The sequence below is a fragment of the Rhamphochromis longiceps genome, linkage group LG12 (assembly GCF_057381845.1).
Source record: "Rhamphochromis longiceps isolate RC_006_pf linkage group LG12, R_longiceps_female_GT1.1, whole genome shotgun sequence".
Lineage (NCBI taxonomy): Eukaryota > Metazoa > Chordata > Actinopteri > Cichliformes > Cichlidae > Rhamphochromis > Rhamphochromis longiceps.
In genome coordinates, this window is record NC_140568.1 from 12,386,148 (window position 1) to 12,412,445 (window position 26,298).

General features: G+C 43.1%; 2 protein-coding genes and 1 long non-coding RNA gene across 5 annotated transcripts in view; 2 read left to right on the plus strand and 1 right to left on the minus strand.

The window, feature by feature from the left end:
- sema4c (sema domain, immunoglobulin domain (Ig), transmembrane domain (TM) and short cytoplasmic domain, (semaphorin) 4C) overlaps positions 1–17,860 on the plus strand; it is a 107,120-nt gene extending 89,260 nt beyond the window's left edge. For both annotated transcript variants that reach the window (XM_085424774.1, XM_085424772.1), the window contains 8 exons: positions 473–648; positions 3,084–3,228; positions 3,649–3,862; positions 7,368–7,483; positions 9,975–10,132; positions 11,276–11,367; positions 11,618–14,190; positions 16,621–17,860. In XM_085424774.1, coding sequence (XP_085280900.1) covers positions 473–648; positions 3,084–3,228; positions 3,649–3,862; positions 7,368–7,483; positions 9,975–10,132; positions 11,276–11,367; positions 11,618–12,513 — 1,797 coding nt within the window. In that variant the 3' untranslated portion in view covers positions 12,514–14,190; positions 16,621–17,860. The remainder of the gene's footprint in view (positions 1–472; positions 649–3,083; positions 3,229–3,648; positions 3,863–7,367; positions 7,484–9,974; positions 10,133–11,275; positions 11,368–11,617; positions 14,191–16,620) is intronic.
- Positions 17,861–18,731: 871 nt separating this feature from the next.
- Positions 18,732–24,048, minus strand: LOC146656987 (uncharacterized). Its single transcript, XR_014914223.1, has 3 exons — positions 23,852–24,048; positions 20,041–20,151; positions 18,732–18,935 (listed from the first exon to the last, which is right to left on the minus strand). It is a non-coding gene; the product is annotated as an uncharacterized LOC146656987 (long non-coding RNA).
- A 127-nt stretch (positions 24,049–24,175) lies between these two features.
- The window catches only part of cdca2 (cell division cycle associated 2), a 32,972-nt gene continuing 30,849 nt past the window's right edge, over positions 24,176–26,298 (plus strand). Inside the window, exons 1-3 of one of the 2 annotated variants that reach the window (XM_085424775.1) lie at positions 24,176–24,528; positions 25,008–25,200; positions 25,342–25,478. In XM_085424775.1, the coding sequence (XP_085280901.1) occupies positions 25,008–25,200; positions 25,342–25,478 (330 nt within the window). In that variant the 5' untranslated portion in view covers positions 24,176–24,528. The remainder of the gene's footprint in view (positions 24,529–25,007; positions 25,201–25,341; positions 25,479–26,298) is intronic. The other variant, XM_085424776.1, reaches the window with a different exon arrangement.

Sequence of the window (26,298 nt, forward strand, 5' to 3'; positions counted from 1 at the left end):
TAATCAGCTACTTGATTAAATATCAAGTGGAAACTGAAAAATCCTCTCTGAACATGTTTTAAAACGATTAAAAATAAAGTACTCTCTTTCATCGGATCAGGTCAGATCGAGTCTTTTAATCTTTGAATCTTTGAATTTCTATTAAGAAAAGAAATGCCATTGTCGGTGTACGTGCACTGAAGTTTTCACATCACATCAGCTGGATCTGAACTAGGCAAAGCAAGTATGCTGTCACAAAGTGACTGCAGTGCTTAGTCTTCTTAAAACGAGATTAAATGTTTCTTGCTTCAGAAAACGAATATGAAATCCGTCCACTGGTCCCAAACCTTGCTGTTATTCGTATTAAGTCGTATTTATGTTTATATTAAAGTGTTACTGAATGCAAACGGTGGGTTAAAAAAATAAGCATTAAAAAAATCCTAAAATAATAATCGTTAGTCATAAATAAGATTTGATTTGTGCTCTCTCTCAGGGCGATCTGGGTGGAACCAGGACCCTGCAGAAGAAGTGGACCACCTTCCAGAAAGCCCGGCTGGAGTGCTCCCTCCCAGAGCGTCACGTCTATTTCAACAACCTGAGAGCCGTCTTCACCCTGCCGGGGCAGGACTGGCGGGGGACCACCTTCTACGGCATCTTCCACGCTCAGTGGTAAGTCGGAACGACAGCGGTGCAAAAGAGACCGCAGACATCACTTTGTTTCAAACTAAAACCCAAATAGATGTAAGTTAATTGCCACATATGCTATCAGCTGTCATCTGCCAACCTGTCAGCCTCTTACTCAAACCAATGGTCACTCTGAGAGGATGGCTCTAATTATGTACTTTGCGTGATTAGGTATTTCCTGCGTAATGAGGCCTTTAGCTGACATTAATGTGAGTTACTTTGAGAGAATACGAGTTGAGTGTCCCTGAAAATGTTTTACTGCTTTTATTAGAGATTAAACGTCTCGTGGTTTTAATTTAGCTTTGAACAATGGTGGGTGCATTTTCCAAACATATTACATCAGCTTGTCGAGCATTCATTTTCACGGCAAGACAAAGGTCTTTAAAATCATGCATGACTCCAAAGTGATCGGTCCAATCAAAGTATTTATATATCTTGTTTTAGCAACTGCTTTATTTTATAGGAGCAGAAATCCACCCTGAGTAAATCAGATGTCTCGTGAACACACCGTGCTGTTGTCCACTCGCTGCTGTTCCATTTCAAACACAGTGGGATGAAAATTAAGTCATTTTGAGCGCAATAATTAAACTACAAACTGTTAATTAAAAGGGTGTTGACAGTCATGATTCAGCTGTGAGAAGTTACTCCAGCATTATTAGCGGAGTAAAGACGGCTGTTTGTTGGGCATCACGGCAGCGTGTTAATGAGCTACTAATCAACAAAGAAACTGGAGCGAGGGCGGAAGGTTGTCCTCAGAAAGTTGGAAACGTTCTCTCTCTCCAGGCAGCGCCCTTAGATGTGAGTCTTTTGTGCTCTTCAGTAAGATATCATATCGCAAACTGAACCGGCTTTGAACTTCCAGCTTTGTTTCTTGCTCGGAGTTCCTTCTGCTGCTTGAAAAGAAAAAAAGAGCCTAATCCCCTCGTTCTTTCTGTGTGTGACTTGCTGGGGTTTCCTTAAAGCCCCCTGGCTTTGATAGAGATAACATTAAGATAATTGGACATTATGTAAATGATGACTCGGGAGCTCAAGCCATAATGTGACTGAATAGGGCTGCGTTTTAACTCGCTAAGACATCGGCGCTGTCCTTTGGTTGTGACGTTGACCTTATAAACCCGCAGCTCTGTCACACATTAACAGGAGGAGCACTGTTCTGAAATGGAAGAGGACATCGCATCATATGACTTCATGAACTCGGCCTTTCAGAAAACAAAACACACATTGCAAAGAAAAAATGGAGAGAGCGTTTAAAGCTAAATAGCAATAGCTGTAAATTCGGACTTTGCTACTTTTCTGACTTGCTCAAACTTGCTCTGCATCTAAAGGTCAAAGGTCACTCTTTCGAGGATGCCGATGTTCACATTTTGGACAGAGACGACAGATGGTTTGAAAGAGGAGTGAAAGAAGCCGTCTATGTCCACTGTGAACGACCATCTTTGAACAGAGGGCGGGGCTTACAACACCAACTGTCTGCCATCTATAATCCAGTTTTGAGACCCCTTCTCTGGCGCCTTAACGCCCACTCGCACCCTGGGTCATTTGACCTCAGTAAATCGCATCATAGGGTGGGGCCAGGTTTCACAGCGGGTTCACCCAAAACCTTTGATTGTGGCCATGTCCACACTAATACGTTTTTGTTTGGAAACGCATGTTTTTCTCTCCGTTTTTGCCTTCCGTCCACACTGAGACGGCGTTTTTGGTCAAAGAAAACGCAGCGTTTTGAAAAACCTCTCCACAGCGGATACATTTGAAAACGCCGTTTTCACGTCGCAGTGTGGACCGCGACACCCGGAGCCTTTTTGAAAACGATGACGTATTCTAGTCAAATGATGCAGTCATGTGACCAATTTTGAGAGTTTGAGAGTGGAATTAAAAAACGAGTGGAGGGGGTAGTTTCATTCCGGTGAATGAGCATGGAAATTAAAGATATTCGTGAGATATCAAGTAAAAGTATAATTTAATGTGTCTGTGTCAGACGTCAATACCCAATTTGAGTCCCACTTGGATGTCTGAAAATGTGTTGGGGAAAAAAAAAATTTTGAAGAGCTCCCGAATCCCCGACCTCACCATTAAATGAAATGCATTTCCTGAGTCACGGCACTAATTGATGGATTTCACTGGCGTATGAAGGAACCCTCGTACATGTGCATCAATTTGTGCCTCACCATGGAAACAGTGGCGATGTGTCAACAAATCAGTTTTAGACCATACATTTAATATCTATTTACTACATTGTGATTACCGGGAGGGTCGTTTAAAAGCAGCACGCTTCACTGCCTGGTATTTTTGGATTCTGCTATTTTTAAACGTACATGTTCACATCCTGTTGAGTGTGTCTCGCTGACTTGTACGACAGGTAATTTGTCTCGATTATTACTGCCACACATCACCGATTCCCCCATGTTGCTGCCATGTTCCAGGGGTGACGTGGACGTGTCAGCTGTGTGTCAGTACCAGATAAGTAACGTGAAGGAGGTGTTCAAAGGGTCCTACAAGGAGTACAGAGAGGCGTCCCAGAGGTGGGGACGCTACACGGGTTCTGTCCCCACACCGCGGCCGGGATCGGTAAGAAACTGCCCATGTCAATGTTTAAATTTTTGATCAAGTTGTAGACAGCTTCACAGAGCAGGAAAATAGTCCCTATGGGATAGTTAAGGAGGGAGGGAAAATGGGTGATGTGGCGTAGCTTGGAGGCCAAGGACATAATGATCCAGCGCCACAGGAAAGGAAGGAGAGGAAGGGGTGTTAGCAGGCGGAGGTGAGAGCCAGTGCGAAGCAAAACTGAAGAAGAGGAAGGGGTGGAGGGAGGGCACTGGTTTGTAAGCCAGTTAACCGTGCCAACCTGTATCAGCTGCAGCTAAGAAGTTTCCTCCTCTTCCTCTTTCTCCTTCCTGGCCCTCTTACTTTCTCCTCATATCCTTCTCCCTTCCTTTCCCCGCTTCATTTCCCTCCCCTGTCCCTCCTTCTTTTCTCTCTTTACTGCAGTGTATAACCAACTCAGACAGGGAGAACGGCTACAACAGCTCCCTGCAGCTGCCTGACGCCACGCTCAACTTTGCCAAGAAGCACCCTCTGATGGAGGACAAAGCTCTGGGCCGCCTCCTGCTGCTCACCAAGGGCGTCAACTTCACGAGGCTGGCGGTGGATCGTGTCAGCGCCCTGGACCAGAGGCCGTACAACATGCTCTTCATCGGCACAGGTAATGAATCGTGATGCTGGCATGGGTATTTGGCTAAAACACTGATGTTTTTATTGGGGGGAAAACGCATCACCAATCGTGTACACTCCCTCCTCAGAGCCTATTCCCACTGCTCAACTGTTTACACTGCACACACTTCTCCCATCCCTGGCACTTCAACATGAAAACTCTGATTGCTTCCATTGCTACACTTAAACTGAAGCAATAATTCAAGTCTTTTAATGCCCCCTACCCCTCCAGCGACTTCTCGGCTGCTTTCAGCGCTTCCACTTCAACTGTCACTTCAGCTAATTTTTGCTCTTTAACTAACGGCCCGAATGCTGTGACATTTCAACTGCAGTCGCTGCTTCCATTCCCACTGACACGACTATTCACAGCTCGCCGCCCGTCTCCGCTCACTGCGGCGCTAGAGACCAAGAGAGCATCTTGCTCTGGAGCTTCAAAAAGAAAAAAGGCGATAAAGTTGAATCATCGTCTTTAAGCAGACTGCACAGTGTTCATGATTTATGATGTTTCTGTTATTTTTTTGACCCCCATCTGTAGAGATGGGGTGTTCTCAGCGGGCCGGTGAAAATATATGACATGTATAGAGTGTTTGTCATAGAGATAAGAGCTTACGGGCCGTGGCAGCACAGAGGAACAGGTACTGGCATAAGGTACGGTAGCACGAAAACAACATGCCATCTGGCCAGACTTTAGCTGAGTTTCAATTAGGGGCTAGATTTGCATGCTGAGATCCGTCTTCATGCATCAAAGGAAACGTCTACACACCCGCGACTTAATTAATATCTCCAGTCAGTAGCCATTGGGCCCATACGCAGGTGTCCTGTTTTGGATCAGAAATCAGCCCGCCCTCCCGGAGCCTTAATCCTGGATAATACACATCTAATAGCGGATTCCAGGGAATGTGAATTTGAATGCAGCCCATCTCATGAATGGAAAGACTCCCCTACTTATCATTCAGATCACTGCAGAGACAGAGTGACTGGGACAACACTGACAGTGTGACAACAGCGGACTCGGGGCTTCTCTGCTGGCAGGCGGTGAGGCCAGCCCGGACACACACATGGCCGCTGCTGCTGCGACACAAACACACACACGCGCGGGCGCTAGCACCTTACTAATGGACACACACAGATATGCACACTCACACTCTCTGAGGCAAGTGCAGTCATCCCCGCTTGTCGTGCTTCACGGCACAAACTCAACGGGGCCCTTGGCAGACGTGCGCTCGCAGTGCCAATTGGGCTGCGGGCTTGATTAGCTATTAGCGACGGCATAGCGACAGCTGATGTGAAAAAAAAGAGACAGAGAGAGAGAGAGGAGGAGAAGTGCTTGACAACACTGTTTTTAAACGGGGGGGAAAACAGGCTGTGGGATTGAGGGATTAGCCGACACTGGTCTGTGACGGCGTGAGAGGCGAGTGCGGTGATATGCCTTCTGCTTGCTATGCCTGTATGTGTATTTCCATCTCTCAAGCCCCCCTCTGGCTGCTGGGTTAGCTTTTCGCATTATCTGTGACAGTCTCGTAATCAAGAGGACCACAGAAGAAAGCGCATGTCAGCACGTAACACACACACGCACGCACACACACACACACACACACACACACACATCAAGGTCACCCCACCAGCTGTGCCTGAAATACCTTTCATCACCAGGGATCTAAACTTGTTCACAATGCCCTACATGAAAGGAGCACAGGATCTCCTCTTCCTCTTCCTCCAGCATCAGCTCCCCACACACCACTTAAAAAAAATAAAATAAAACCTCTTCAAATGCTGTTACCCGAGGTGTTGAAGGGCCAGGAGCACCTCCAGTCTTTTAAATTCATCTGTAGTTTGTTGCTGAGCTGGAGCTCAGTACGGCAGATGGATGTTCCAGCAAGAAGATTTCCTTTTCGTGACCTTTTCAATCACAAATTGATGTCGATGAAAACGATTGATGACACTCTGGCTTTGCGCATTAGTGATGCACGTTTTTCTGTTGGAGGGAACTTTCTACTCGTCTTCTGTTGCTTTTTTTTCCAGCCAATATTTTTAAATTTAAAATTTAAAGCCTGCATATATCTTAAGGTTTTCAAAAAAAATGTTCTGCACAGCCTTTGCACCAAACACCAAACCAAACAGATTTGCACGACAGCTTTGCACCTGCAGGTTCACATGCTAGCTAACACCAAATTGGACCAAACTGAAAGCTGATGCTGAAGGCAGGCAATCTCGTGAGGGAGAGGTGTGGGACTGAGAACTTCATTACTGAGTGAAAAGAGAGGCCCGTGTATCCATTTGCTATATATTTGTGTCAGGTTTTTTCTTACACAGTCTACACAATAGCAGACAGGAAACAGGCAGAAAGTTACTCAACTGGAAAGAAGCATACCTCAGAATCGAAGTGTTTAAACCAGAACTACAGGAGGCTGTAAAAGCAGCCGAAACAATTATGATACTTCCAACATCTCCATGAAAAAAATAAAAAGGGGATGTTGCAATATAACAGCCTTATGATCGCGTACTTTGTAGTTAAAAGTGTAGTTAAAGTGCACAATTTTGTTGACTGGTCAACAAAACCTTCACATGCGCAAAGTTACACTTGAAGATAATGCAGGCCTTGCATTTTGTATTCAGTTAAAGCATGTCGGTATTGTATACATGTCTGACCCTTGGCGTGATGCTGATGTGTGGCCCGTAGCGAAGCTGGCCTTGTTTTGAGTCACACCAGGAAAAGCCCAGGTGTAATTAATAACACCACTTAGAGCTGCACTGAGGTCAGCTGCTCCATTTACGGCCTCTCTCTATTTGTATACCGGCTCTTCAGCACATCAGAGGGGCAAGGACATATGATCAGTGGTGTTAGTTTAGTTTTACCTGTTTTGGGGGGGGGGGTTCTTGCCACAGCAAGAAAAAAAATGCCATAAAACCTTAACTGTTGCCTTGCTAGCTTTTCAGACACTCAGCATGAACCAGGAGCAGTTGAGCAACACACTCACTGTGTCTTTGGCAATCAATAGTTCATGAAAAAAGTGTTTGCTGCATAGGTTATATTTTTGCAGCTTGTGCTTTAATATTTAAATTGTTGGCACCAAAGGAGTGCCTGTACATTATCATATTTCATCATTAATATTTAAATGAGCTCCTGTGCGTGTGCGTGTATGTGTGTGTGTGAATATATTAGGATGTCAAATGTTGTGCAGTCACAGGTGATTGTGTGCTGATCATTAATATTTAAACTGATGGCTATGCAGTGACAGGTGCATGGGGTAATTTACTGTAACATATCGCTATGGTACAAATGAACTGGAGCGCTGGCGCAGGTTTATTTTTGTAAATATTTGCCAAAATTGTATGATTCATATTTAAATTCCCTGCTTTGCTGTCAAAGGTGTGCTGGGTGTTCTGTGTTGCAACAAAAGTGCACCAAAGTAAACTCGATTGAAAACTGCCATGTGAATAGGACAGAAGTAAAGTGAGCTCAAATCTTCTTCGTCTTCTTCCTCTCTGTGCTGCAGCGGAGGGCTGGCTGCAGAGGGTGGTGATCCTGGGTTCAGAGGCCCACGTGATAGAGGAGATCCAGCTGTTTGAAACGGCCCAGCCAGTCGACAGCCTGACCATCTCCCACGCCAAGGTAAGAAAACAACAACAGGATGTGTTTCAGTTGTTGCTGTTTTTACACGTGAACGTCCATTCACACAGCCCAGAGAGACCGCTGACATGTGAAGTGAAGAAAAGGGATGAACTCACGCCAAATCACAACAACAGTTTCCTCAATGTGCTTTATATTGTAAGATAAAGACCCTACAATCACACAGAGAAAACAGGGAAAATCCCAACAACCATGGCAACTGTTTGTGGGTGAGATATATTAACAAGGGAACACTTTGTCTTCTAAGTTAACGTGTTAGAAGCAGGAAAAAAGGTGCAAGTTTAAAGATTTGAGTTTGACAAGGGTCAGACTGTGATGGCTGCCCGACTGGGATGAAACATCTCCAGAACTGCAGCTTTTGTGAGGTATCTATCCAAATGGCTCACTGATAGACACGGGGAGCAAAGGCCGGCGCCTGTGGTCCAATCCAACAGACGAGCTACTGCAACTCAAGTTGCAGAAAACTGATGGAAAGACATCAGTATGCACAATGCACCACACTTTGTTGTGTATGGGGCTGCATGGCCAAAGAGCAGTCACGGTGCCCATGAAACCCAAACTAGGAATAAAACAGCACATCTTGACCATCTCTGGCTTAGCTGTGTCCAGTCCTACTTAAACCCTTAAAAATAAAAGAGTTACTAAATGCTGTGCAGTCATATTTATGTTAGCGATAGCCGCTCACACTGTGAAACTGTGTTTCCTGCAAGGCATTCACAGTACTACACTCGTGTTGCACGCATGAAACATGCTGGTAGTTTGAGTGTTGCTCGAAGCATCTGACACCTTCCTCAGCCCCAAACCGTTAACTCATCGGTATGTGAAGTGGGCGTTAATATTAATGTAGGATACAGCCCCTTAATTGGAAAGGTGTGGAGGAAAAATGTTTTTAGGTGTTGCCACATGCCGCGCGCTCGCTGGAACACGCTGACACCTCGAATCGCTCCGGTGCCCCTTTAAAACACTCGGCTTTCATTTAGTTCAGACTCAGATTTAGATTAAAAACATGCCTTCAAGGACCAGTGTGTTGGATGCAGTAGCACAAATGAAAGACAGTATTCACAGTTAGTATTCAGTCCACCTGTAGCTTCCTTTTCTGTCTCTTTAGAATCTCTTCATATCGTATCAATTAGCATCTCTGAATTAAAATGGAAAAAGCAAAAAAATAAATTCTAAATTTTGCCGATACAGCAGCAACCAAAATGAGGACACGACCTATGCAAACTACTCTTTGATCATTATCCTTGTTTATGGAGTTGTTCTCTAAGCCTGCCTTATGATGTCCTTCAACAAGGCAACAACTTCATAACAAGCATTTGAATAAAGTCGTATAATGGCCCTATTTTTTAAATAGCTTATTGGTAAGCTGTTGTATAAAGTAGAAAACACTCCAGCAATTTACACAATATATGTTGTCACTTTGATTTGTGGGACAGCGTTCCCAAAGGAGGGGAAAAAAGGATGCACAGAAGCATCTTTCCATAGCATTGATAGATTTCAACCTGCTCTAACTGTGGCTCCCATGCACATATTTCTGTGTTTCACCACAACCAGGGAGTGTGTCCTCTGCTTCAGAGCAGGCTGCTATGTCTTCACAGTATCCCCGAATGGACCAAGCAGAAAGACTCTAGCAGCGCCTTTAGCGAAGTGACGTCTACATTTGGTTCTGTTGCACACTTGGAAAGCAGGTGTCTCGATACATAAAGAAAGTCAGAACAGACCACATTTAATTCACCTCATCTTTTACTCTACTATTTGAATTTGAACTTTCATCTGTTTCCATGGCACCACACACTCCTAGGTGTATTGTTTTCTGTCTTTGCGAGAGATGAGAAATCTTAATGGTCTCTTGGGGATGGGGGCTACAAAGTTCCTTTTTGTTTTGGGAATCTCCTGTCTGGTTGCTCTCTCTTCGTGTGATCACATTCCTTCAGTGTGCTTTTTGAATCTGCTTTCCCTCTTTGTTGTCTCATCATTTGCTCATTGGTATCCAGTGGAGGCAGTGCTGCTTTGTCTTGTGATGATTTGTTGCCTGATGAATCTGAAAGTCTCTTCCCAAATAACAGTCATTCCAATCCTTCACCACAGCGGGGAATTGAACCCTTGGCCCTTCTGTTTTCTCGGCTTCTCTGAGCTGTCATCGGAGCCTGTGTGCTGACGGCTGCTGTGTCCCCGCAGCTCTACAGCAGCGCGTCCGTCGATCGATGGCCTTCCGACAGGGCGTTCCCTAAAGCTTCGTGCTTATCTCATTAATGCTGGCTTAGCTGCGATCAGACATTTTATAACAGCATTTTGCGAAAAGAGTGCAAACCAGATTGGATTTGGAGGGGGGGGGTCAGTGTTATTGTAATTGAGAGTGATTATCCCATTATCTCCTCTAACCCCTAACTGAGTCACTCTCTCCCTCTCTCTCTGTTTATCTTTCTTCTGGATCTGGACTTTGTCTTCTTCTTCTCTTTCTGCCTCTCTGTAGAAGTACTTGTACATCGGATCTCGTTCTGAGGTTCTCCAGCTGCCCTTGGCCAACTGCAGCCGCTATCAGTCTCAGCCAGACTGTCTGCTCGCCCGGGATCCCTACTGCGCCTGGGACAGCGAGGGTAGGGCCTGCGTCCGCATCGACCTCCACCGAGGGTGAGACTAGTACCTATGTACACCCATCCATCCACACTATACTGAAAAAATTATTTGCTTTAAAGGAATCTGCTGATGTACAAATGTTAGACAAGCATCTGAATCACCCCTGAAACAAAATGTACCCCTTTAACTGTTTCACTAATTGGAATATTCCAGTGCCTGATTTCATTTATCCAATCATCATTATCTAATGATGATTGGATCTATCTTCCACTTCACTGCTCTAAATTATAATTAATAAGGAAAACTATCATATCTTTTTTCCACTGATTCATCTCAACAGCACCGCCAGTCCAGTCAACTAGTGACATGGCTCTAATTTACGCTCTTAAGAAAAGTTCAAGCTGGTTATATCCCTTTGTGACGAGTCGGTACGGCATCTGACACCAGGCAGTTACACTTCCTCTCATCTCAGCTCGCCTCGGGTACTCGTGTCGTGTTAAGTCTGTGTTTGTCCCAGATTTGCAAGTGTGTCTCTGCGCACCTTGCAAATCATCTCCTCTCATCAGGAATCTGTCAAGGAACCGGCAGCTAAAAAGTCTCCAGAGACTCAAAAACTGCTTAGTAATCATGCATCACAGTAACTGTGAGTCGGCAAAAGAACTCAGTGTATATGAACTCAACAGAACTATAAAGAACTTTGTTTTTATGATGTGGTTGAGTTTGCTTGCACTGATTTCTTTTATTTAATCATCACGTCTTTAGTTAAAGAAACTTGGAAATAACGATACAGGGCTCTAATGACTGCTGCCTTTTTACATCCTTTAGTGTTTTTGACACTGATCGATCTAGAAATAAAAAAAATAAAAATAAAAACTACTACGAATCCTATTACTACAGAGATTCCTTCATTTGCCAGTGAAATGCATAAATCCTATAAAGTAAAATTTTTAGACTTTCAGCCTGAAGCTGTGAGGTAACCTTGGCTTTCTGTACTGTTACAGTTTTATTTTATTTCTACTGAAATATCTGTCTGATTAAATGCATTTTGTTGTTAAAGTGTTGGAAAAACTATTTTTCTGTGCATTTTTTATTGATTCCCCTTATTCTGTGCATGTTTCTTCCGCTACTAAAATGTTCTCGGTTCCTTATTGCAACATTATTAATCTTCCTCTCTGCTTTCTGCCCTCTTCTCTCCAGGTCCACCTCCTCCCTCTCACAGGACCTCATGCTGGAGAGGTTCAACCGGGGAAAAGCCAAGTTTGATAAGCCGGTTTCCATCCCCAGCCCTGGTGAGTGTGGCGCTGACACCTCTCTAGTGGCCCCTTGTGGGAATTGATTGTCAGTGTAGGAGCAAATCAGCAGCAAGTAAAGGGAATGGACTCAGCGAGTACATTTGAACTGAGCTGAATAAATTGAATTAAGCACAGGAGAGCTGGCTAGTGCAGAATATGAAATGGATTTATTATGGACGACACTTAACCCCCACTCTTGTCTCCTCTTCCCTGCACCCTCTGCCCCTCCTCCACCTCTCCTACGCAGAGCACTCCCGTCTCAGGAACGTCACCGTTGTGGTGGGCTCTGACATGGTGCTGCCCTGCCAGCTGGTCTCCAACTTGGCTCAGCCTTGTTGGGTTCTCAACGACCGTGAGCTTCAGCTGGGTGATCCGGAGGCAGGAGGGCCGCGCTTCGACCGGACCCTCAAAGCTCTCATCATCCCTGAAGCGGGCCAGTTGCAAGCGGGCCGCTACATCTGCTACTCTGAGGAGCAGGGAGTCAAGTTTCAGACAGAACGCTACCAGGTGGCAGTGGTAGCCAGCGCTCCAGTCTTCATGGAAGCACGGGCTCCGGACAGCAGCATGGGCCTCTTCTGGGTGCTGGTCATCACGCTCGGAGCAGCGTGCCTGCTGCTTCTCGTCGTAGCTCTGTACCTGCGCAGGAGGCTGAAGCTGGCCCTGGGAAAGGGAGTAGACATGAAGCCTCTCGAGAGCACCCTCGTATACCCCATCACCCTGCCTAAGGAGCCGCCCACCTTTGTGCCTAGCAAGATGCCCACGGATGAAGACCGCTTCTGGGAGACAGGTGCCAACTACTATTATTCAGACGGCTCCCTGAAGATCGTTCCCGGTCATGCCCTGGGGCCCAACAGTGTCAGCAGCACGGCGTCGCCCAGCGCCATACCCGGCCAGCCCATCCACTCCCCCAGCCGTCTCAGCCTCACAAACATCAGAGGCTCCGGTAGCAACGGCTACATCCGCCTCAACCTGAGCACAGCAGGGGAGGAAAGGGCTAGCGGGACTGGTGCTGGGGGAGGTGGGCTGGGAGGCCTCGGCATGGGTGGGAACGACTACTCCAGCCCCTTCAAGGAAGAGCTGAGACGCACCCTGCAGCAGAGAAGCGTGCTACCCGACGCCAACCCGGAGGAGTCGTCGGTGTAGGCCCGTCCTCCTCCGTCTCCGTTCCCCGAGTTTGAAAAAAAAACAACAACCAACCTACCTCTGTCCTTTCGAGGATGCCTGCTCTCTCTCTCTCTCTCTCTCTCTCTTGCAACAACATGCTGTCAATTCCCCCGCGCTCTCTCTCACTCCCTCTTTCTCGCTCCACCAATGGCTGTTTGGCTCACTGTAGACATTTATAGCACACAGCATGTTAAATATACACACTCATACACTGTGTTCGAGCGACATGAACTCTTCTAATTATTGTGTTTTGGACAACATGCAGTCATGGTTGTGGCTTTTTCTGCTTCCACTGTGAAACCGCCACTTGTGTACATTGTGTATTTAAGAAGAAAAAAAAAAGACGAACGCAGGGGAGAACACCTCGAGCACGGAAATCAAACAAATGGCGTTACCTGTTCTCAGAAGGGCACATTTCTTCTACAAAGAGCGGACCAAGCGAAGCGTTTTGCCCCAGTTCTCAAACCACTTGACAAACGACAAGGACAACTAACTGGAAATATTGAACTGATTCTCTGTCTTTCTGCTCCTTTGAGACTTTTACAGCTTACTGCACTTAAAGACTGGAAGCGTGTCTTCCCTTTTTTTGTATTAGTGAGCCGAGAGTGTGCGAGCAGTTGAAAAAAAGCCTAATCTCTAAGCAAGACGACAATCATGTCCCCGAGCTTTGTACGGGATGGAAAGGAGAGAGGAGAGAGAGAGAAAGACAAAGAGAAGAAATTCAATGGAAAAAGACGTTTTTTAAATATTTTTTGTTGAATGAAGGACAGTCTCTCGAGACAGTTTGTATTTTCGCCCCTTCCACACCTTGTATTTACCACCCGAGAAAGACTTCGATCTCTTCCTTTTTGATTTGATGTGATGACCGTTGCTTTGAATTAAGACATTTCTCGTTATTCGTTTGCTCTGGAAATACGGCAGTGTTCAAATAGTCATCGGCGACTAACGGCTCCCCACTTTTGAATGACAATGCGAGGAAAAGCTCCTGGCGTTACATTACTCCTCGCACGGCCCTGCATGGCGACCTTCAAACACACCTTCAAGTCCACTATACTTCAAGTGCACTCCATATGACATTTATTAAGAGTCACAGAGTGTGACAGATAGGTGTTTTGGTTGCACTTTTTTTTTCTGTGGAAGCTTGTGCAAAGGCTATTTGCATTCAGCTCATAGCAGCTGAGCAGTAATTGCACACTTGATTTCAAATCGAAGTTGACGTGAAGACATTTGGCACGGAGAATGTAGCTGAGCCCTCGCTGTTGCGACCGCTGTGGATGTCTCAATAAGTGCTTTATATTCGATGTATTTGGTGAGGGTGGTAACTTGCACTGCCAAGAAAGAAACTACCCCTCCCACACACACTTTTACACACACACACAGACACACTCACAGTCCTCTGAATCCCAACCATCCTGGACTACAGTGTGTTTGTGATGGATCCTTAAACCCCCTTGAAACCCCTCTCCCTGTTACCGACGCCCAGAGACGGACCCGGAGCTACTGTGGACTTATACAGACGGAGAATAATGTAAAACATGACGACATGAAGAGAACACACACACACACTCATACATACAGTGTTGATGGACAGACTGAATGAACCTGTACCGACAAACACGTGGCTCCAGACAGAAAGTGGCCAGAAACCAGTGAAAGGTATTGTTGCACTTAATTAAATCCATGAAAGCAGATTTAAGAAATGTCATAGCCATAAACGATTTCCAGTTCAGCGTTTTAGCACTTGCTGCTGCTCAGTGTAGTGTTGCAAATTATTTAGTTTATTTATTTGGCTTCTCTGACACTTCAGTTGCCCAGAGTGTCTCTTAAAGGAGTAATTCAACATTTTGGGAAATTCACTTAAGGTGCTTTCAAACATGCTCTCCTTACTATTAAAGAAGCCCTGTTATACTGTTTTCCCAAAGCAGTGCTTATATTCATGAATTCTACTGAAGTAACTTTTGATGATTCACAGTTCAAAGTCCTTATTTATCTCAAACTGCTTTATACTCCTTCACATTTTCCCAAACAGTCATGTAGGCTGGTTTGGAGATGGGCCAGTTCTGGCCCCCGGGCTTTACGTTTGACACCCGTGTCTTTTATATACACTGACCAAGTGTGGACGTGTTTAACATGAGCACCCACCATAGTAACAGTATTCCTGTGACCAAAAACACTGAAAAGTACAGTAATCTTCACTGTTTACTTATGGTGAAAGTCTAAACACACAAGATCACCTCACAACCGTGTACCAATCTAAGAGATTGATGAACCCAATATGGTCACTGTCTGAAAAGGGTTTTATTAAATAACTGAGATACCGCTTTCACATCTGTCTGTTAATTATGATGCTGAAAGCAGGCCAACTGTAAATACACAAATGCCAAGTGCAGCCCAAAAATATGAAACTGGAACATCTTGAGCTTGAATCTGTTTTACACTTTCTTTGACAGAAAGTTAATAATGCATTAAAGGCCAAACTAGTTATTTCTTTACTGAACTGATGGATCTAGCTACCATGATGGTTCTCACCAGTTTGCAAACACATTTTGCTAACTTTTTTAAGAAATGTGATTAGCTGTTAAATTTTTGGAAAGTGCTAACAATGCTAATGCTGACTAATGCTAATCAAGCTACATTTGTAGATTTTATATCCAAGCACAGGCACACAGACTCCTGTACTACACAGTAGACCAATACGTGGCACCAACACCACAAACTCATTTAAGAGGTTTGGTGACTCGAATTAGCAGAAGTGAGGCCTAGAAAACAGCAGCTAGCTACAGGCCTTAACAAAATCCCAATAGATGAGTTATGAATAGCTTTAGACCCTCTACAGTTGTTGTCATGGGAGAGTCTATACTCAGAGGTCAAAAACTTTTTTTTATATCCTTAGAGGAAATGCACTTTAGCACTGGCTTTGTTTTTCCAGTGCAAAGTTTGCCACTTAGCCTTTGAGATAAACAAAACTGACCAAAAAGTTGGGAAATTCTTGTAAGCATGAGCGCAGTCAGTCTGCTTTGTGATAAATAAAGCACAACTTCTGTTATGGGTTTCATAATTGCCTCAAAGCAAACAACTGAACTTCCACTGCTAAAGTTGTAAACAGTAATAGTCCATTAGCAAAGACCATTTTAACAGACGTCACAGGTGTTACTGGCCACATTAATTAACAACCCGTACCCGAATAGAACAGATCCTTTAATTAGTTTAATTAGTAACAACTGTACTTAGTTTCTATTTCATGCCAAATATTTCAAGACCAATGTCATAGTATGACTACAGTATAAGAATAGTTACCGACCTGAGGCCCGGCCTGGTTTAGCCCAATAAGCAGCTATTTATCATTTATCATGAGATTTGGTTCTCATGTAGTGACTTTTCTTTAACTTTACTGGACGCCACTAGCGCCATCATCATGTAAAAATTTGCATATGTCCAATGTCAAAAAGGTCTATCCATCCCATTTTACCAGCTTGTGTGTTTTTTTCCCATCAAAGCTGTCCTTGTGTGCTCTTTTATGCAAGTCTTGAAGTGCAGGTGCACCTGAAAAGCTTTCTCCCTGGCAAAAGATAAGAAAGGGGGCCACACACAGCCTGAAGCTTGTGGCAAGAGCATTTTATTAAAGAGAAAATCCTCCAGTGTGACAGCCATCAAAATAAGCTGACCCAAGGAAGGTCTTCCTGCCTAAAATCTCTGTTTCAAAACCTCTGCTGTACTTGCAAGTTTGAGGGTCTTTTCATTTCAGCCTCCTGCTCAGAATAGACAACTAACTACATAACTACATATCATTAATCGTTGGAAGTTTTCATATCCCATAAGTTTTAGCACGAAGCCAAAGCTCATATTATCATATTATTGAATTTTCCAAAAGATCGCGTTGCCCAAAATACGATGTGTTCCACGCTGATGTAATGATGTCCAAAAAAAATATTCTGACATACTTTCTGTTCCACTTCCAAGCAAACTTTGAAGCATAGCCAACAATAGATCAGATCGTGGCAAAGTCATATTGTGCATAACTTTTTTAGCTGTTTGCTGTTACTCACTCTACATGTTTTTGTCCTCCCTTTGTGCTCTGTCCATCAGGGGGTGGCTTTTATTTTTGGGACATGTCTGTCGGGACCAGCGGAGCACAGCAAGAAAGAAGGGGACGGACAAAAAAATGTGTTTTTGCCCCTCTGTGTACAGAGCCTTGAGAGAGATGTAGAATATTAATATGATCCCAAGGTTGAAGAGGTAGTCGACCATCAGCACTCCATCCTAGTGTTGCATGATTCTCTGCAAGTGGACTGTACATCTTTGATATGATCATCCTTGTACATCATTTTGTTTGATCATTTTTGGACTTTTACAGACACTAATATTGTGCAACACTAATCCTCTCTTTGAAAAAAGAAAAGAAAAAATATTTCTGGTTTTATGGCTCAAGAGTTGTACAGGATTTCATTGCTGCATTTCAACATGTTTACCTTTTCTAAGCCTCTTCACCTTTTGGAAAAGCCAAAGTAGACTGCAATTGCTTTTGTTCTTGTTGAAATATTGATTTAATTCAATTGCAGATTGATATTTAAGTATCAGCAGTCCGTCCAGTTTGCTGAATTGAGCTGATATCTGCGACCTTTCATATTTTATCTACAGCTTAATTTCCCCCGGAGCAAAATGAAAAAGAAGACTTGAGACTGATGAACTTCCTGTTTACATGTCAGTCATTTATCTGCTGAATTTCTTATCTCCTAACTTAATGAAAGACTGAATGATGTACCAAAACTATTATTTAATTTTTTAGCTCCTGAAAGCCAAATAAATAGTGGTGGATCAGGAGCAGATCTGTGATTAAAAACAATATGTCAACATTATAGTATTAAATTCCCAAAAGCCAAAAGCTAAGAACACATTATCTCTTTACACTGGTACTTGGTTATGTCTTAATATTTCTCCTTTTTTTTAACAATTAGAATTTTATTTAATATAACATGTTGCAAAAACTAAAAAGATAACAGGTCTCAGGCTTGGAAAAAAATGCATGTGTAGTGTATTTTATGTACATTTCTTCACTTCCAGTGCATTTGTCTGCTTGTAATATTTTCTCTCACACGAGGCTTTAAGTTCTGCTGTTTTCATGCTTTATCATTTGGATTATTCTGTTACCACCCAAGGTTTAGTTTGTCCCATTTTTGCTTTTCTGTTATTGGTTTATTATGTTTGTTTTTAAAGTATGTTAAGTAACTTATTTCATTTGTAAAAACATGTTGATATTTATTACCATTGTACATATGTCCTTATTTTTTATATGTGTATAGACATACACAAATAAAGATAGAGATCTACTGGAGGTGTGCGAGCTGGTTTGTTGGGTGGGGAGGGTCAATTACAAAAACCTTTATTAAGTAGCATCTAATGTACATTTTCTGTTTTCTTACGCTTTTTTTATGAACATATCCTACATCAGCCATTCCCAGACTTGAGAGTGCTTTGGCCCATTTAAAAACCAGGAAATCCCATGTGGCCCACCCAATCTTTAATCTTCACTCTTATCAACATAAAACAGAGTGAGAGAGTGATTCCACGAACATTTTGATTAAAAAAACATATCACAAGCTGTTGACTATAAATTGCTAATGATACCCAGTCATATGCAAAGTGTGAAGGCCAATGTGTGGCCCACCTGCCACTGGGACACTTACATACATAAACAGTTGCATAAATAAATGCATAACTGTACATACTTGTGAGTAATTTCAATCTGAATTTCTGTTATTACTGCAGCCTACCTATAATACTTTCAACCCACATTTTGGGGATCACTGCACTGGATAATCCTCGTTTCTAAGAGAGACTGACCAGTTTTTCCAACCTGAACAGCATGATCCAGAATAAATAACTGGATCAATAAAGCTCTCAAGGAAGTGAAGTGTTTAAAGAGGTTGTTTTGCCTGCAGATGCATGACAGGAAGTCTTTTGTGAGTACAGATATCCCCTGCCAGTGACCATTAGAAAAATGCAGGTTTAAGGGTCTTCCATGTTAACTTTACTTGTCAGACCCAGGAGCTATGCTCATACAGTCTATAGTTGGATTTAAAAAGTAACTGTAGTTGGAAGAAGGTGCAACAAACCCCATCAAGAGGAATATTAGACCATGTTTACAATTCAATTCAATTTTATTTATATAGCGCCAAATCACAACAACATTAGCCTCGTAAGGAAGACCCTACAATAATACATACAGAGAAATATAACCAACAATCATATGACCCCCTATGAGGAAGCACTATGGCGACAGTGGGAAGGGAAAACTCCCTTTTATCAGGAAGAAACCTCCAGCGGAACCAGGCTCAGGGAGGGGCGGGGCCATCTGCTGCGACTGGTTGGGGTGAGAGAAGGAAAACAGGATAAAAGACATGCTGTGGAAGAGAGACAGAGAAGAGATTAATAACAAGTGTGATTCAGCAGAGAGGTCGACTGACACATGTTGAGTGAGAAAGGTGACTGAAAGGAAATGACAAGCTGCAACATACAGCAGAAGTACTGAGTATCACAGTAAGCGTATATAGCAACACATCCTACCAGAAATGTATGGTTTAGTTATTATTTAACTACTGAGTAACTATTGTATTACTACAATCTAAAGTATGACTACAAAACTGAGTGGAAAATCTGAACATTTCAACAAGATGGGGTAATTGTTTATGCACCAGATAAGGAATCGGACTACTTCTTTAATACACCATCCGTACACTGAGTCTGTCATCCCAGCACCATGCTGTGAAATTATATGAATGAAGAAGAAAAAGATGGAGGGCCAAGAACATGTTTGCATAGAAAAGTTCCTGTCTTAGGTTTGTTATTTTGGACAAGGAATAACAGTAGACTGTCAGAGACATAAAATAAAAAGGAATGGGGACGAGAAGGTTTAAGGCAGCAAGCAGTTAGTTTATGAGCACTGGCACAGTCACTTACTTTACTTACAAATTTGGATGCGATCCTGTGAGTAGCAAAGTACACCCCAAAATTCAAATGCTTGTAGAACTTTAGCAGCAGAGTTGGCAAAAGTACACATCAGTAATTAAGTAGAAGTACAATAAAATTATATTAGTACATGGGAATACAAACTTAATTTTAGTCTACATTTTATTTCTAATACATGTACTCAACTTGAATCACTTAATAAGAACTTGAGCAGAGAAAAAGAAGAATTTTTAAAAGGAGCTATATTTTCTGTGGATACACTGTAGAGAGTCATTTGGCTCCACACCTAAACCAAGAACTGGGTACAGTCAGGGGTTAAAGTGGGATTCAATAGTTAGGGAAACCCTAAAGTCGCTTACAGAGTGGAGAAAAGAGTCACATCTCACAATGATTTTTATTGAGGGTCCTAGAAGATTTTCTTAATGTACAGGTCATGATCAGCTGACCTGTGCAGACACAGTGTGCAACAAACTGCACACAAACAGTTTGTGTGTTTGCTGATATTTGTTGAGTTAAAAAGAAAATTGCATTTGAAATTACCTTCCACGTTACTCCTTTCATGCTTGCTCCTATTCTGTAGGGCCAGCTAGATGCAGAAGTACCATAGACTTGACATCATCGTCCTGTTGCATGACCTAATTTGGGCTTTAGCTGTTGAACAGATGACCTCACATTAGACTCACATTAGGAGTTCACGGTCAACTCAATGACTGCAAGTTGCACATATCGTGTGGTTGCAAAACAAGCCCAACTCTTTGCCCCTCCACCATCATGCTTGACAGTTGGTATGAGGTGTTTTATTTTGATATGCACTGTTTGGTTTTCTTCAGATGTGGGGGTATGCACTGTGGCTAATCATCTTGATTTTGGTCTTGTCCCCTCAAAGGACATTGCTTCAGAAATCTAGTGGTTTGTTCAACTTTCAAACCTATGCTGTGCTGCTATGTCATTTCTCTTGCTAAGCATTCCAAACAAGCCATAGTTTAGTCTTTTTGTAATTGCACTGGCGTCCACTCCTGGGAAGATTGTGGCATTGTGTTAATAAACAACTGAAACCTCCAGATCTGCAAACTGCTCAAATATCTGCTTTTGTAGAGATGCTCACACTTGCTGAAGATCAGTTAATCAAATGCATTTGTACCTAGATGCTATTTAACCTCTTAAGCAATAAGAATGTACTTAGTTTTCCACAGAGCTGTGAAAACATTCTTCTTGACATGACATTTATTATACTAAAAAACACAAAATGCATAGATTGTTGCTGAATTTGCATAAAAGATCAATTTAGATTCTTTGACAGCCAAAATTCTGTGTTGTGTCTTTACTGCTCTTATTTGGGTTTTTTGTGCGTATCCTGATTTTTCAGTTGACACTGAATTTGCAACTAAAACAGCTTTAACTCTTCTAGGAAGGCTTTCCACAATGTTTAGGAGTGTGTTTATGGGAATTTCTGACCATTCTTGCAGAAGCAAATTTGTGAGGTGAGAAACTGGACAAGTAGGCCTGGCTCCACTCTAATTCATTGCATAGTTCTCGCAGTTTTGACCTCAGTCAAGTTTTTAAAGACCTTGCTTTGTACACAGGTGTGATGTTGGAACCGGAAGGAGCCGTTCCCCAAACTGTTCCCACAATCAGGAAAATGAAATTGTCAAAAAATGTCTTGGTACAGTGGGGCAAAAAAGTATTTAGTCAGCCACCGATTGTGCAAGTTCCCCCACTTAAAATGATGACAGAGGTCAGTAATTTGCACCAGAGGTACACTTCAACTGTGAGAGACAGAATGTGAAAGAAAAATCCATGAATCCACATGGTAGGATTTGTAAAGAATTTATTCGTAAATCAGGGTGGAAAATAAGTATTTGGTCAATAACAAAAATACAACTCAATACTTTGTAACATAACCTTTGTTGGCAATAACAGAGGTCAAACGTTTACTATAGGTCTTTACCAGGTTTGCACACACAGTAGCTGGTATTTTGGCCCATTCCTCCATGCAGATCTTCTCGAGAGCAGTGATGTTTTGGGGCTGTCGCCGAGCAACACGGACTTTCAACTCCCGCCACAGATTTTCTATGGGGTTGAGGTCTGGAGACTGGCTAGGCCACTGCAGGACTTTCAAATGCTTCTTACGGAGCCACTCCTTTGTTGCCCGGGCGGTGTGTTTTGGATCATTGTCATGTTGGAAGACCCAGCCTCGTTCCATCTTCAAAGTTCTCACTGATGGAAGGAGGTTTTGGCTCAAAATCTCACGATACATGGCCCCATTCATTCTGTCCTTAACACGGATCAGTCGTCCTGTCCCCTTGGCAGAAAAACAGCCCCATAGCATGATGTTTCCACCCCCATGCTTCACAGTAGGTATGGTGTTCTTGGGATGCAACTCAGTATTCTTCTTCCTCCAAACACGACGAGTTGAGTTTATACCAAAAAGTTCTACTTTGGTTTCATCTGACCACATGACATTCTCCCAATCCTCTGCTGTATCATCCATGTGCTCTCTGGCAAACTTCAGACGGGCCTGGACATGCACTGGCTTCAGCAGCGGAACACGTCTGGCACTGCGGGATTTGATTCCCTGCCGTTGTAGTGTGTTACTGATGGTGACCTTTGTTACTTTGGTCCCAGCTCTCTGCAGGTCATTCACCAGGTCCCCCCGTGTGGTTCTGGGATCTTTGCTCACCGTTCTCATGATCATTTTGACCCCACGGGATGAGATCTTGCGTGGAGCCCCAGATCGAGGGAGATTATCAGTGGTCTTGTATGTCTTCCATTTTCTGATGATTGCTCCCACAGTTGATTTTTTCACACCAAGCTGCTTGCCTATTGTAGATTCACTCTTCCCAGTCTGGTGCAGGTCTACAATACTTTTCCTGGTGTCCTTCGAAAGCTCTTTGGTCTTGGCCATGGCGGAGTTTGGAGTCTGACTGTTTGAGGCTGTGGACAGGTGTCTTTTATACAGATGATGAGTTCAAACAGGTGCCATTCATACAGGTAACGAGTGGGGGACAGAAAAGCTTCTTACAGAAGACGTTACAGGTCTGTGAGAGCCAGAGATTTTCCTTGTTTGAGGTGACCAAATACTTATTTTCCACCCTAATTTACGAATAAATTCTTTACAAATCCTACCATGTGAATTCATGGATTTTTTTTTCACATTCTGTCTCTCACAGTTGAAGTGTACCTCTGGTGCAAATTACTGACCTCTGTCATCATTTTAAGTGGGGGAACTTGCACAATCGGTGGCTGACTAAATACTTTTTTGCCCCACTGTATGCTGAAGCATTAAGGGCTCCTTTCACTGCCACTAAGCCCATCTCCCGATAAACAACCGCACATCATAAAACCCCATCCACCAAATTTTACACCAAACCCAGACTCTTTCATCGTAGTGCAAAAGAAAGACATAATTTGTCGCTCCAGAGAACACGTTTCCACTGCCTTAGAGTCCATTGATGTCGTGCTTTACACCATGGCATCCAACGCTTTGCAGTGCACTTGGTGATGTAAGGTTTGGGTGCAGCTGCTTGGTCATGGAAACCCATTCCATGAAGCTTTCCACACACTGTTCTTGAGCTTATCTGAGGGCCACATTTACTTTGGAGGCCAGTAGTGACTGACTCTGCAGAAAGGCGGTGACCTGTGCACAATATGTGCTTTAGCATCCGCTAAAGTGTTTGGAACACCTGAATTCAGTTTGGATGGATGACTGAATGCTTTTGGAAATATAGTGTGGTTCTTGCCCTATCCTGTGCTGCACAAAAACAACAGTGAAGCTTCCCTCTGACTTGTACAGCCTTTCCTGGTGTCAGCAGAAGAAGGCACATGCTTCATGTGGTCGGCAGTCCCAGCTGTAGAAAGAGGCTCAAAGTTCCATCTGATCTCAGTGTACTCAGCTGCACCACAGACTCTCAAACCTCACAAAAGGAGGAGCCCTGTGTGTGTTTGAGATTGTTTGTGTGTGGGTAGGGTTTACAGAGCTTTTCAGCAGTAGACCACTGTTCACCCACCTGTTTGGGGTTATATATTTGTTTAGGCTTACCGAGCCTTCTTTTAAACCATTATAAAACACAAAAAATGTGTTAATATATAAAAAAAAATGCATTAAATATTGCTTTTCCCACTGTGGCATTCATTTTGGGGTTTTGTTTTAATTTTTTGGTGGAGTGTAAATGTAAATGAAAGCTTTGTGGTCAATTTACTACAATTTTACAATTTAACTGTGAAAAGATGAGCAGCCTGTGTACCGTGCTTCATTTTCTGACTCAAAGCCCACATCTTTATCACATGTGTGACAATAAATAAGCAATTTTCAAGAAGAAAATGCTAAAAGCACAGGAGCCTGTCTACTTACAGAGTGGATATTTAAATTTGAGAGAGATCCAGTTAAGTTCCAGCAGCTGGGCTTCAGAGCACCCAACAGCAGATGTGGCCTTGCAGAGTTGAGGGAGTACAGCAAGAACGCTGTTAAAAAAATAAATAAAATGAAAATGAATAATAAAAAAACAAGTTCTTTTTTCCTAGGCAACAAACAAGTGTTTGCTTCGTAAAATAAACTTTTTTAATAGCAACCCTATTTTCTCTGTTGACGTTAGACAGTCACGTGGTATCTCTCTTTCATTTCAATTGGCCAATTCATATTAAACGAGTTCCGGCCGCTTTCAAAGTGCTTGAAAATACGGGTTAGTTAGGCCTCTACACTTTGTCAGTTGTTACCAATATTTTTTCTATATTTTTTTTAACTGAGTCATTTTTATTCATATTTTAAATTTCCCAGCAATATACTTAAAAATAAAATATATAACTGCAGTCACGAACGTTGCTGACAATTTCGCGGAGGGATCTATACGCGGTCTCTGGCTCTGGTGTGGAGGGGGATTTGAATCGCCTTCTGCTCTTTTTTTTGAAAGTCTTTTTATATTGTTATAAACGTCCGTTAAGACTGTTGTGTTCTTTTTATAACATAAAAGACCCGAGTGTTCTTTTATATATTTTTTAACGAGAGACAACCAAAGTATCTAAATCCACAAGGTAAGATTTTAAACTTGTTGTCACTGTAGTGACACCGCCGCTGCTACTACTGTTAGCCAGCGACGAGTAAAGTCTTCACAAACTAACGTTTTTCGTGTGGGTTTAATATTTTGTTGCCTGTTGCTAGTGCTAACCCAGGGAGATAGGAATGTAAGCGCAGCTACCCGCCGCTCCTGACCGTTTCTAGTTCTTTACTCATTACACGCTGTTACTGTGGAGCGTGTGCAAATGCTCCTGAGTAAATCTTCATGTGTTTGTCTGTGTTAGCATGCCCCTGGAGGGATTTCTTTTTGTAACGGGTGAAATCCTGTTCTCAGCACTCGTCTAAAAGCACGCGTTCCATCAGAAATCATTTGTTATGGAAATGCATGCGACTTAGTCGCGTGCTTTTGTTATCCATGTTTCCTCTAGGACCTTCTACCTGTCCTTGTGGTTCTCTTGCACTTCATTTATAAGTCGTGCTTATGTTCTCATTGCAGATGGCTACAGCAGAGATCAGCACTGTCTCCTGTGAGGGTGATCAGGAGGGAGCTGTGTCGCCTCCCTCAGTAGAGGACACCCCCTCAGTTTTAAATCAAACCTCAGCCCCCCTGAATTTTTCTGAGCTCACCCCAAGTCAGTTTGGCATCTCTGTGCAGAGTTTTACCCCAGCAGCATCATCAAATCGCAAAGGTGAGAGAGGACGGTTCGTTATTTGGCTGCAGCTGCTGTTGCTTTTAAACTGGTGGAGAGCAAGTAAAGGTGTCCAGAGCAGGTTATATGGACTTGATTGAGTGTTAGTCTAGCACCAAGCCTCTCTCTCTCTCCTGACAGATAAGTCTCGTCTAGCACAGCTGAAAGCCAGGCGGAGGTCCAGTGTTGGCGTCCGGGGCTCCCCAGAGACAAATTCTCTCATCTGCTTCATGGCACAACAGAAGAGGAAGACTCCACCGGCATCCCAAACTCCAGAGGTGAGATGCTTCTCGGGTTGCAAATCTGGCATCTGTCATATCCTATTAGAGTGCCAGACAGTTGTTCAGACTGCTCTGGCTTTCAGTTGGCTGGGATCAGTATGGAAACTGACATAGATTACTGGTACAGTGCTCAACTGTACAACATGCTTTGTCTGTCGTCCTTTATGAGACGCACATGAAAATTGTCACAGCCGCTGCTGCATACATACTGACGTACCTATAAAAGCTGGAATAGCAGCACAGTTGTGTTATTTTGCCTCTGTACATAATCACATTTTCAGATTTCAGTGTTGGTGAGCCTGTCTCAGCTGTCACAGGGTAAGAGCCAGGGTACACCCTGCACACTGTGGACTAACTCACGGATAACCATTCAGGGCTCGCAAAATTTCAAAATCCCTGGTAGCCCTTCGGGCAGGGACTCTTCAGTTTTTTGTAGCCCAAAATAAATTTAAGTAGCCCGAATAAAAAAGAGAGCAATTTTTTTGATTGATGTTTTGTTTCCTGTTTTGTTTCCTTTACAATATTATACATTAAAGAATAATATTGTAACAGAAAACAAAACATTAATCAAAAAATTGTTGAAACACAAATTACAACATTGTATAAAAATTACAGTCATCAACTCAAATACTTGGTTCTAATTGAACAGAAATTTCTATGAACTTGTAAGAACTGTGTAGGACATGAATCAGTCTGTGTCAGATCCTGAATTTGAAATTTCCACTGAAGTCACGGGTAAGAGGCAAGTGGAACCAAGATCGAGGCCATTTGCTTTTTGAAGTTTGCAAAGACTGCCAAATTGTGCCAGTGGTAGTTC